A 13,157-nucleotide genomic window follows, 5' to 3' on the forward strand; every position below is an offset into this window, starting at 1 on the left:
TCTGTGTCTCTGGCTGACCAGCAGGTGTACTCTGTCCTCTGTATGCGTCCTGTGTGTCTCTGGCTGACCAGCAAGTGTACTCTGTCCTGTGTATGCGCCCTGTGTGTCTGTGGCTGACCAGTAGGTGTAATCTGTCCTCTGTATGCGTGCTGTGTGTCTCTGGCTGACCAGCAGGTGTACTCTGTCCTGTGTATGTGACCTGTGTGTCTCTGGCTGACCAGCACGTGTACTATGTCCTCTGTATATGTCCCTGTGTGCCTCTGGCTGACCAGCAGGTGTACTCTGTCCTCTGTATGTGTCCTGTGTGTCTCTGGCTGACCAGCAGGTGTACTCTCTCCTCTGTATGTGACCTGTGTGTCTCTGGCTGACCAGCAGGTGTACTCTGTCCTCTGTATATGTCCTGTGTGTCTCTAGCTGACCAGCAGGTGTACTCTGTCCTCTGTATGTGTCGTGTGTGTCTCTGGCTGACCAGCAGGTGTACTCTGTCCTCTGTATGTGACCTGTGTGTCTCTGGCTGATCAGCAGGTGTACTCTCTCCTCTGTATGTGTCCTGTGTTTCTCTGGCTGACCAGCAGGTGTACTCTGTCCTGTGTATGTGTCCTGTGTGTCTCTAGCTGACCAGCAGGTGTACTCTGTCCTGTGTATGTGTCCTGTGTGTCTCTGGCTGACCAGCAGGTGTACTCTGTCCTCTGTATGTGTCCTGCGTGTCTCTGGCTGACCAGCAGGTGAACTCTGTCCTCTGTATATGTCCCTGTGTGTCTCTGGCTGACCAGCAGGTGTACTCTGTCCTCTGTATGTGACCTGTGTGTCTCTGGCTGACCAGCAGGTGTACTCTGTCCTCTGTATGTGTCCTGTGTGTCTCTGGCTGACCAGCAGGTGTACTCTGTCCTGTGTATGTGTCCTGTGTGTCTCTGGCTGATCAGCAGGTGTACTCTGTCCTCTGTATATGTCCCTGTGTGTCTCTGGCTGACTAGCAGGTGTACTCTGTCCTCTGTATATGTCCCTGTGTGTCTCTGGCTGACTAGCAGGTGTACTCTGTCCTCTGTATATGTCCTGTGTGTCTCTGGCTGACCAGCAGGTGTACTCTGTCCTGTGTATGTGTCCTGTGTGTCTCTGGCTGACCAGCAGGTGTAGTCTGTCCTCTGTATGTGTCCTGTGTGTCTCTGGCTGACCAGCAGGTGTACTCTGTCCTGTGTATGTGTCCTGTCCTGTGTATGTGTCCTGTGTGTCTCTGGCTGACCAGCAGGTGTACTCTGTCCTCTGTATGCGTCCTGTGTGCCTCTGACTGACCAGCAGGTGTACTCTGTCCTCTGTATGTCACCTCTGTGTCTCTGGCTGACCAGCAGGTGTACTCTGTCCTCTGTATGTCCCTGTGTGTCTCTGGCTGACCAGCAGGTGTACTCTGTCCTGTGTATGTGCCCTGTGTGTCTCTGGCTGACCAGCAGGTGTACTCTGTCCTGTGTATATGTCCCTGTGTGTCTCTGGCTGACCAGCAGGTGTACTCTGTCCTGTGTATGTGTCCTGTGTGTCTGTGGCTGACCAGCAGGTGTACTCTGTCCTCTGAATGTGTCCTGTGTGTCTCTGGCTGACGGACAGGTGTACTCTGTCCTGTGTATGTGTCCTGTGTGTCTCTGGCTGACGGACAGGTGTACTCTGTCCTCTGTATATGTCCCTGTGTCTCTGGCTGACCAGCAGGTGTACTCTGTCCTGTGTATGTGTCCTGTGTGTCTCTGGCTGACCAGCAGGTGTACTCTGTCCTGTGTATGTGTCCTGTGTGTCTCTGGCTGACCAGCAGGTGTACTCTGTCCTCTGTATGTGTCCTGTGTATCTCTGTCTGACCAGCAGGTGTACTGTGTCCTGTGTATGTGTCCTGTGTGTCTCTGGCTGACCAGCAGGTGTACTCTGTCCTGTGTATGTGTCCTGTGTGTCTCTGGCTGACGGACAGGTGTACTCTGTCCTGTGTATGTGTCCTGTTTGTCTCTGGCAGACCAGCAGGTGTACTCTGTCCTCTGTATGTCTCCTGTGTGTCTCTGGCTGACCAGCAGGTGTACTCTGTCCTGTGTTTGTGTCCTGTGTGTCTCTGGCTGATCAGCAGGTGTACTCTCTCCTCTGTATGTGTCCTGTGTGTCTCTTGCTGACCAGCAGGTGTACTCTGTCCTGTGTATTTGTCCCTGTGTGTCTCTGGCTGACCAGCAGGTGTACTCTGTCCTGTGTATGTGTCTTGTGTTTCTCTGGCTGACCAGCAGGTGTACTCTGTCCTGTGTATGTGTCCCTGTGTGTCTCTGGCTGATCAGCAGGTGTACTCTCTACTCTGTATATGTCCTGTGTGTCTCTGGCTGACCAGCAGGTGTACTCTGTCCTGTGTATGTGTCCTGTGTGTCTCTGGCTGACCAGCAGGTGTACTCTGTCCTGTGTATGTGTCCTGTGTGTCTCTGGCTGACCAGCAGGTGTAGTCTGTCCTCCGTATGTGTCCTGTGTGTCTCTGGCTGACCAGCAGGTGTACTCTGTCCTGTGTATGTGTCCTGTCCTGTGTATGTGTCCTGTGTGTCTCTGGCTGACCAGCAGGTGTACTCTGTCCTGTGTATGTGTCCTGTGTGTCTCTGGCTGACCAGCAGGTGTACTCTGTCCTGTGTATGTGTCCTGTCCTGTGTATGTGTCCTGTGTGTCTCTGGCTGACCAGCAGGTGTACTCTGTCCTGTGTATGTGTCCTGTGTGTCTCTGGCTGACCAGCAGGTGTACTCTGTCCTGTGTATATGTCCTGTGTGTCTCTGGCTGAGCAGCAGGTGTACTCTGTCCTCTGTATATGTCCCTGTGTCTCTGGCTGACCAGCAGGTGTACTCTGTCCTGTGTATATGTCCCTGTGTGTCTCTGCCTGACCAGCAGGTGTACTCTGTCCTCTGTATGTGTCCTGTGTGTCTCTGGCTGACCAGCAGGTGTACTCTGTCCTCTGTATATGTCCTGTGTGTCTCTGGCTGAGCAGCAGGTGTACTCTGTCCTGTGTATGTGCCCTGTGTGTCTCTGGCTGACGGACAGGTGTACTCTGTCCTGTGTATGTGTCCTGTTTGTCTCTGGCTGACCAGCAGGTGTACACTGTCCTCTGTATGTGTCCTGTGTGTCTCTGGCTGACCTGCAGGTGTACTCTGTCCTCTGTATGTGTCCTGTGTGCCTCTGACTGACCAGCAGGTGTACTCTGTCCTGTGTACATGTCCCTGTGTGTCTCTGGCTGACCAGCAGGTGTACTCTCTCCTCTGTATGTGTCCTGTGTGTCTCTGGCTGACCTGCAGGTGTACTCTGTCCTCTGTATGTGTCCTGTGTGCCTCTGACTGACCAGCAGGTGTACTCTGTCCTCTGTATGTGACCTGTGTGTCTATGGCTGACCAGCAGGTGTACTCTGTCCTCTGTATGTCACCTCTGTGTCTCTGGCTGACCAGCAGGTGTACTCTGTCCTGTGTATATGTCCCTGTGTGTCTCTGGCTGACCAGCAGGTGTACTCTGTCCTGTGTATGTGCCCTGTGTGTCTCTGGCTGACCAGCAGGTGTACTCTGTCCTGTGTATATGTCCCTGTGTGTCTCTGGCTGACCAGCAGGTGTACTCTGTCCTGTGTATGTGTCCTGTGTGTCTGTGGCTGACCAGCAGGTGTACTCTGTCCTGTGTATGTGTCCTGTGTGTCTCTGGCTGACCAGCAGGTGTACTCTGTCCTCTGTATGTGTCCTGTGTGTCTCTGGCTGACGGACAGGTGTACTCTGTCCTGTGTATGTGTCCTGTGTGTCTCTGGCTGACCAGCAGGTGTACTCTGTCCTCTGTATGTGTCCTGTGTATCTCTGTCTGACCAGCAGGTGTACTCTGTCCTGTGTATGTGTCCTGTGTGTCTCTGGCTGACGGACAGGTGTACTCTGTCCTGTGTATGTGTCCTGTGTGTCTCTGGCTGACCAGCAGGTGTACTCTGTCCTCTGTATATGTCCTGTGTGTCTCTGGCTGACCAGCAGGTGTACTCTGTCCTGTGTATGTGTCCCTGTGTCTCTGGCTGACCAGCAGGTGTACTCTGTCCTGTGTTTGTGTCCTGTGTGTCTCTGGCTGACCAGCAGGTGTACTCTGTCCTGTGTATGTGTCCCTGTGTGTCTCTGGCTGACCAGCAGGTGTACTCTGTCCTGTGTATGTGTCTTGTGTTTCTCTGGCTGACCAGCAGGTGTACTCTGTCCTGTGTATGTGTCCCTGTGTGTCTCTGGCTGACCAGTAGGTGTACTCTGTCCTGTGTGTCTCTGGCTGACCAGCAGGTGTACTCTGTCCTGTGTATATGTCCCTGTGTGTCTCTGGCTGACCAGCAGGTGTACTCTCTACTCTGTATATGTCCTGTGTGTCTCTGGCTGACCAGCAGGTGTACTCTGTCCTGTGTATGTGTCCCTGTGTGTCTCTGGCTGACCAGCAGGTGTACTCTGTCCTGTGTATGTGCCCTGTGTGTCTCTGGCTGACCAGCAGGTGTACTCTGTCCTGTGTATATGTCCCTGTGTGTCTCTGGCTGACCAGCAGGTGTACTCTGTCCTCTGTATGTGTCCTGTGTGTCTCTGGCTGACCAGCAGGTGTACTCTGTCCTGTGTATGTGCCCTGTGTGTCTCTGGCTGACCAGCAGGTGTACTCTGTCCTGTGTATATGTCCCTGTGTGTCTCTGGCTGACCAGCAGGTGTACTCTGTCCTCTGTATATGTCCTGTGTGTCTCTGGCTGACCAGCAGGTGTACTCTGTCCTGTGTATGTGTCCCTGTGTGTCTCTGGCTGACCAGCAAGTGTACTCTGTCCTGTGTATGTGTCCTGTGTGTCTCTGGCTGACCAGCAGGTGTACTCTGTCCTGTGTACTCTGTCCTGTGTGTCTCTGGCTGACCAGCAGGTGTACTCTGTCCTGTGTATGTGTCCTGTGTGTCTCTGGCTGAGCAGCAGGTGTACTCTGTCCTGTGTATGCGTCCTGTGTGTCTCTGGCTGACCAGCAGGTGTACTCTGTCCTCTGTATGCGTCCTGTGTGTCTCTGGCTGATCAGCAGGTGTACTCTGTCCTGTGTATGTGTCCTGTGTGTCTCTGGCTGAGCAGCAGGTGTACTCTGTCCTCTGTATGTGTCCCTGTGTGTCTGGCTGACCAGCAGGTGTACTCTGTCCTGTGTATGTGTCCTGTGTGTCTCTGGCTGACCAGCAGGTGTACTCTGTCCTGTGGATGTGTCCTGTGTGTCTCTGGCTGACCAGCAGGTGTACTCTGTCCTCTGTATATGTCCTGTGTGTCTCTGGCTGAGCAGCAGGTGTACTCTGTCCTCTGTATATGTCCCTGTGTCTCTGGCTGACCAGCAGGTGTACTCTGTCCTGTGTATATGGCCCTGTGTGTCTCTGCCTGACCAGCAGGTGTACTCTGTCCTCTGTATGTGTCCTGTGTGTCTCTGGCTGACCAGCAGGTGTACTCTGTCCTGTGGATGTGTCCTGTGTGTCTCTGGCTGACCAGCAGGTGTACTCTGTCCTCTGTATGTGTCCTGCGTGTCTCTGGCTGACCAGCAGGTGTACTCTGTCCTGTGTATGCGTCCTGCGTGTCTCTGGCTGACCAGCAGGTGTACTCTGTCCTCTGTATATGTCCCTGTGTGTCTGGCTGACCAGCAGGTGTACTCTGTCCTGTGTATGTGTCCTGTGTGTCTCGGGCTGACCAGCAGGTGTACTCTGTCCTGTGGATGTGTCCTGTGTGTCTCTGGCTGACCAGCAGGTGTACTCTGTCCTGTGTGTCTCTGGCTGACCAGCAGGTGTACTCTGTCCTGTGGATGTGTCCTGTGTGTCTCTGGCTGACCAGCAGGTGTACTCTGTCCTCTGTATGTGTCCCTGTGTGTCTGGCTGACCAGCAGGTGTACTCTGTCCTGTGTATGTGTCCTGTGTGTCTCTGGCTGACCAGCAGGTGTACTCTGTCCTGTGGATGTGTCCTGTGTGTCTCTGGCTGACCAGCAGGTGTACTCTGTCCTGTGTATGTGTCCTGTGTGTCTCTGGCTGACCAGAAGGTGTACTCTGTCCTGTGTGTCTCTGGCTGACCAGCAGATGTACTCTGTCCTCTGTATATGTCCCTGTGTGTCTCTGGCTGACCAGCAGGTGTACTCTGTCCTGTGTATGTGTCCTGTGTGTCTCTGGCTGACCAGAAGGTGTACTCTGTCCTGTGTGTCTCTGGCTGACCAGCAGGTGTACTCTGTCCTGTGTATGTGTCCTGTGTGTCTCTGGCTGACCAGAAGGTGTAATCTGTCCTGTGTATGTGTCCTGTGTGTCTCTGGCTGACCAGCAGGTGTACTCTGTCCTGTGTATGTGTCCTGTGTGTCTCTGGCTGACCAGCAGGTGTACTCTGTCCTGTGTATATGTCCTGTTGGTCTCTGGCTGACCAGAAGGTGTAATCTGTCCTGTGTATATGTCCCTGTGTGTCTCTGCCTGACTAGCAGGTGTACTCTGTCCTCTGTATGTGTCCTGTGTGTCTCTGGCTGACCAGCAGGTGTACTCTGTCCTGTGTATGTGTCCTGTGTGTCTCTGGCTGACCAGAAGGTGTAATCTGTCCTGTGTATATGTCCCTGTGTGTCTCTGCCTGACCAGCAGGTGTACTCTGTCCTCTGTATGTGTCCTGTGTGTCTCTTGCTGACCAGCAGGTGTACTCTGTCCTCTGTATGTGTCCTGTGTGTCTCTGGCTGACCAGCAGGTGTACTCTGTCCTGTGGATGTGTCCTGTGTGTCTCTGGCTGACCAGCAGGTGTACTCTGTCCTCTGTATGTGTCCCTGTGTGTCTGGCTGACCAGCAGGTGTACTCTGTCCTGTGGATGTGTCCTGTGTGTCTCTGGCTGACCAGCAGGTGTACTCTGTCCTGTGTGTCTCTGGCTGACCAGCAGGTGTACTCTGTCCTGTGTATGTGTCCTGTGTGTCTCTGGCTGACCAGAAGGTGTACTCTGTCCTGTGTGTCTCTGGCTGACCAGCAGGTGTACTCTGTCCTGTGTATATGTCCCTGTGTGTCTCTGGCTGACCAGAAGGTGTAATCTGTCCTGTGTATATGTCCCTGTGTCTCTCTGGCTGACCAGCAGGTGTACTCTGTCCTGTGTGTCTCTGGCTGACCAGCAGGTGTACTCTGTCCTGTGTATGTGTCCCTGTGTGTCTCTGGCTGACCAGCAGGTGTACTCTGTCCTGTGTATGTGTCCTGTGTGTCTCTGGCTGACCAGCAGGTGTACTCTGTCCTGTGGATGTGTCCTGTGTGTCTCTGGCTGACCAGCAGGTGTACTCTGTCCTCTGTATATGACCTTTGTGTCTGGCTGACCAGCAGGTGTACTCTGTCCTGTGTATATGTCCCTGTGTGTCTCTGGCTGACCAGAAGGTGTACTCTGTCCTGTGTATATGTCCCTGTGTCTCTCTGGCTGACCAGCAGGTGTACTCTGTCCTGTGTATATGTCCTGTGTGTCTCTGGCTGACCAGCAGGTGTACTCTGTCCTGTGTATGTGTCCTGTGTGTCTCTGGCTGACCAGCAGGTGTACTCTCTCCTCTGTATATGTATTTATCTTTACATGCTTCTGTGCATCCCACATGTATGTTACGTGTTATGTAAGGATTGGTGGGACAAATGAAATGAACCATTTTATCACCCGCCCCAGATTGTACATTTAAAACCAGATATAAAATCAGATTATATTGTTCATGGGGAACAACGATGACATGTTGCGTTGTCGCGTCTCACTCTGTTCTCCATCTGTCTTCCGGGTTCTCTCAGGTCTGGTTTCAGAACAGAAGAGCCAAATTCCGCAAACAGGAGCGGGCGGCGAATTCTAAGAACGGAACTGGCAGCAGCGGAGGATCCAGCGGTAAAAAGTCGGATCCCAGATCATCTTCAGAGGACGATGAATCCAAAGAGTCTAATTGCAGCCCGACCCCTGACAGCACAGCGTCGTTACCCACCGCGGGCCACCTCAACAGCCCGGGGGGCAGCCTGAGCCCCAGTCCTGGCACAGGGGCAAGTCTAGTGCCCAACCATACAGTTCAGACCTTGAAGTCGCCGGTGTGGCCTGGAGTCCCAACCAGCAACACGGCAGACCTCCTGAAAGCCTGGCAGCCCGCCGAGGCCGTGCCGGGACCCTTTGCAGGGGTCCTGTCCACTTTTCACAGGAAGCCAAATTCCCTCAAAACAAACCTGTTTTAAATGAAACAGAACTGCCATAAAATAGGGACTGTAGCGGACAGTGAACACTGGGGACCTCTCCATTGTGTATGCTGCCATGAGGTTTGGATGAACTCAATTATATATTTCTCTTCCTAGCCTGATGTGTCCATGTGGAGGTGGACACCAAAAGCTTTACATAGGACATGGGCTCCAGAAACTCTATGTACAGCAAACAAATGAGTCAATCATTAAACATGGTGGTCAACGAGAGTCAGAATGGCGCAAGACCAAGATTCCGAGATGACATCAGGCGCTCTCCTTGTCCTTCTTGTACATGGCAGGCTACCCTTGGCCTCATCTAGCTCTTTTTATTTATTATTTATTATATTTAACTATATTTGGTTTTATTTTTGTGGGTTTTTTCACCAACATCTTTTGTTTTTCAGTTTTTTTTTTAATCAGAATTACGGTATTTGGAGATAGTTGTTACGGGTCCATTGTCTCCAATATTTCAAAATAACCAAAAACAGACGCTTAATTACAGGGAATATTTTGTGTGTTAGAGTCTGCCCATTTCAGCAGTATATATTAAAGTTCACCCTTTATCTGCGCCCGGAGCCTGCCATCCTGTATGTGTGGTAAAGGTATATATGTACACCAACATCATCTGTGTGCCTTTTTATAGGTCATAAATGTGAGTTCAGTGTCTGTAAAGTGCAGCATTATTGTCGCAAATGCGGCTCTGCCCAAGACACGCCCCTTTTAGCAACATTTGCGGAGCGATTCTTAGTATGTCCTGTGCGCCATTTTGTTCCAATTTTTTTCCGGAGCTGACGCTGTAATAAACGTCTAAGTTTCCTTTGCTGATGTCTGCAGAAATCATCAACACGGATCAATCATCCCAGCGCTAATAGGTTTGTGGTGTGGTCACAATTGTAACAGGAACATGGCGGATCGACAGGTCCGCTCTCCGCTGCTCGTCGACTCTGAATGCCAAAACACTACATTATGTTTGTCCTAGATGTGTTTCCTTAGTTCGGCCATTTTGAACAATGTTGATCCAACTTCGTTGCTATAAACATATTTGTAAATAGAATCTTTTTTTTTTGTTTTGTTTTTTTTAACGTTCTAGCTGGCAAGATCTCCCCTAAGAATTAGCTGATGATAGCTGCTCTATAAACTTCACATAAATGGAATATAGAGTTCTCCATGCCCATAGGATGCTGCTGTACATGACACATTTACGCCCATGTTACACAAATACAGAGACGTCAACAACTTGTAAATGGCGGCCAGGAGGCTCCGTCCAGATCAGAGACACTGGGAGTTTCCTTTGTTCTTTAGTACAAAACACATCTTTATATATATACACCTCTATGTACCTTCTGATCCTAGCTAGGTCACACTGTATACAGATAATCGGAGGTGATTGTTGAACTGTAATCAGAGAACACCTTTCGCTCTACTGTTGTGTAATTTATTAAACTCATTTGCCAATATGCTAATCCCAAATAAAACTTAATTTATTGAAATGTAATTGCCTGAATTGCGTTCTCTTTCATCTCTCGCCGTGTAGCCATTTTTTCTCTATCGGATACTTTCTTTATATTTTCATACTTCTTTCATTTAGTCTGCAGTCTCCACGTTCTCCATGGCCGCGGAGAGCGAATGGTTAACCTGATATTTTAGGTAGAGCCAAACAAAACTCAACAGTTAAAACCAATTATATTAGTGTAAAGGCAGCGTCACGGTGCTCAGATTCCATAGATTGCTGTGAGAGCCGAGGGTTCCGAACATTAGGACTTTTTGGTAAAGCTGGTATGGAGTTATTTATGTCATGAATATTACAACAGTTCATTTTTTTTTAAGGCAAATAAATCACTTTTTCCTGGCATCCATTCTGGGGGACACTGAAACACCATGGTGTAGATCAGTGACGTGCGGTGAGGTCAATGGCTGGGGAGGCACACATGGATATGAGTTAGGGACCCTGTCTCGCCCCCTACTCACTGTAACTTTCCCATCACACTTAATCTTCAGTATCCATTGATTATCCTACCTGCATCACTGTGTCTTCACTTGCTGCTGCTGACTAAGCTCCAATCTCTAAACACTGCAGGGCACTTCCTGGTCACATGACACATCCAAGGTGTCCATCACTGCTCAAGGCATGCCGCCCCCCCCATACTCAGAGGCATGCCTCTATTAGCTCTCTTTCTGTGCAATTTACTGCCCGTGTGTGGCCCCGCTCCCAGCTCTGCAAGCAGCGCCTGACTATACAGAAGCGAGGCCGAGCTGTTGCTGCCTCATCTCTTGTTTCCCTGCCGTCCCAGGGAGCTCCACAAAGCTGGTGAGTGTTAACTATAAAAATGATTACCATAAACAAAAGATATTTATAAGTTATAAATATCTTCTTTTTTTATTATACTAATAATTTTTATATCAAATCTCAGGAGTATCACAGCAGAAGGAGAGCTATGACATTGGAAGTAGCTAAACTAATACCGTGGGTGGGAAGCCACAGGCAGTCACTTTCAGCATTCCATGTCGTTGGCAAAGAGAACGCATCGGCCGAATACCTAAGGCACAGGTAAGAGGTTCCAGGGGAAGTGTCTCTCCATCGGGAAGTCTTCCAGTTGCTGATAGATTTCGTCTTCCGCTGATGGAGAAGGTACCAGGATTCTTCTCTCAACACCAAGTTCCAGTGACGGAAGGGTTAGATTCATGGACGGTCCCATGGAATAAGTAGCAATTCTTCCATTTTGGCCACTACATCCACTGTTTCTGGAGGATTGGGAGATGCTTAATGAAGACCCGTGGCCTCTTCCGCCTTGTCGAGATCTGTTGCTAGAGGGTCCTGTCTTTAAACCTAATAGGCAACAACTAAGGCCTGTATTCAATTGCAGGTGAAAAGTCCCGGACTTTTTGCCTGCGGTACTTTCCGCCTACATCGCGTGTTTTTGGCGAAAAAACACTTTCCATGCGCGCGGCCGCTTTTCGCCCTATTTAATTCCAAAGGACACGAAAGCGGCAACCGGCGAAACTTGAACTGGCAGAAAGTCCTCTCAAAAATGGGGAAATCAGCCCGACACCCCCCAAAAGATGCACTGACATGGGGCATCACTATGGATACCCTCAAATTGCCCTGCTGGAGGTATTTGGGGGTATTCAAATGGTCTCAATAGGTGCTGTTTAGCGTATTTGCATAAGGGATGAAGAATAGAATTTAGAAGTATTTTTGTGTGACAATAACTAGTCCCAGCAAATTTAGGGTGCCTTAAAATGGGGGGTAGCATATTTTAAAATTGCTAAAGTGAAGTTTTAAAAATAGTGAAAAATCCACCTTCCGCAAGCACCTGCAAAATAAAAAACACCTAAGCCATACTTGGGGCCCCCTCTGGAGTCTATTGCGCTAATTTTTGAGTTTGTCCCCCAACTTTGCACTTTTTCGCCCCCAAAACCAAAGTATTTTTTTGGGGTGTTCTAAAGGTTTTTTTTTTACTTTTTTTGATGCAGTGTACCTTTGGGGGACTGTCCTAACACTGCACGGGGGTTCCCGCAACTTTGCACCCCAAAACTGCACTTTTTTCCACGTCCATTCAGAGGTGAATCTTTTTCGCCTATCTGAATGCATTGACTTTCCGCTTAGGCGAAAAGTCATTGCAATTGAATACTGTGGAAAGTTTCCAACAGGCAAAATGACGTAATTGGCGAAAACTTTTCGCCGAGAATGGCTTTTCGCCTGCAATTGAATATGGGCCTTAATCTGATGTCCTGGAGGATGAGCAGGAACTGCCCGCCGATGATGGAAGATCAGAGTCAGTAATGTAAAGCGATGAAGAAGACATCCTCTATATTGTGTATTACAGAGGCTGGAGTGTATTTGTTTCATCAAGCTGAGGTCTCCATTTCAAGTATCTCATTATAGGATGGACTCCGTAAACGACTTGTATTATTCACACTCTAGGGGCAGGTGTCAGCATTGTGTGTCTTCTTAAAATTGGCCTTCGAATCAATTATTCTTTTCTTATTCAAGGTTATGAAACGAATTTGCCCGTCTATCGAGTCCTTTCTAGCCCCACGGAACCCCAAAATAATGCTTAATGACCGATCCAGGACATCTCCTCGAGGTGGATAACACCGAGATGGGCTGGAAAATTGCAGGCAATGTGGGGCAAGGAACATTGTCTAAATATCTACGAAGTGGTTCCAAGAGTTGATCCAACTTTTCTAGCAAAGGTTACTGATTATTATACCCTCTTCTTACCCCCAGCCGGTGGATGGTAACGAGAAGAGGCTGGATTGAGTGGGATAAATGACTAATTGTCCAGGGCTAAAGGAAAGATGTATCAAACATTTTAAAAAGTGGAGAAGTTTCCCATGGTAATCAATCCACTTTTACGATCAATCTATAGAATGCACTTGATAATTGATAACTCTAAGCCGATGGGTTGCTATGGGAAACTTCTCCACACTTTAGGCGGTTTGACACATTTCCCTTAATTGCTGTAGGAATACAGAACAATTTGTGGTTCCAGCATGACCCTTCCAAATGTGCCATTTCCAAGGTGGATATAAAGAGCCAGGAATACAAGGAGCCCGCTCTACTGGAGCAGTGGCAACTTCAGGCCTGACAGAGCTCTGCCATGTAGCTGGATCAGCATCTCTCTCACTTGGTCCTATTATCTGGATGAGTTTGGGAGACATGTTCGCCACAAAGCCACCTAGATGAGAAAAACTCCTTCGACTCCATAGGGGCACAGGGCGCCCACTCTGACTCACCTGGTTTGCGGGGTTTATCTCCTTTGATGCCAGTTCTTCACCAACCTTTTCTGACGTGTAATCCGAGTGTATGCCAGTCTTCCTTCACCCTCATCTTCTCCTCGCTTCCAACCATTGGCTTGCTGACTTGCTGCCTGGTGGCTGGGTATAGTGGAGAGGGAGCCAGGGGGCTGCTGGGAAGAAAATCAGTAACTGTTTAGTGCCCAGACTCTCGCCCTCTAGGCTATACCCAGAGTGATCCCTAT

The 13,157-nt window shown here is 49.7% G+C and overlaps 1 protein-coding gene across 1 annotated transcript in view; it reads left to right on the plus strand.

Annotated features, from left to right (window-relative positions):
• Positions 1-9,627, plus strand: part of PHOX2A (paired like homeobox 2A) — a 30,414-nt gene extending 20,787 nt beyond the window's left edge. Inside the window, exon 3 of the mRNA XM_088463783.1 lies at positions 7,744-9,627. Coding sequence (XP_088319909.1) covers positions 7,744-8,169 — 426 coding nt within the window. The 3' untranslated portion in view covers positions 8,170-9,627. The remainder of the gene's footprint in view (positions 1-7,743) is intronic.
• The last annotated feature ends 3,530 nt before the right edge of the window (positions 9,628-13,157 follow it).

Source organism: Taudactylus pleione, unplaced genomic scaffold, assembly GCF_031769625.1.
Source record: "Taudactylus pleione unplaced genomic scaffold, aTauple2 ptg001449l, whole genome shotgun sequence".
Classification (NCBI taxonomy): domain Eukaryota; kingdom Metazoa; phylum Chordata; class Amphibia; order Anura; family Myobatrachidae; genus Taudactylus; species Taudactylus pleione.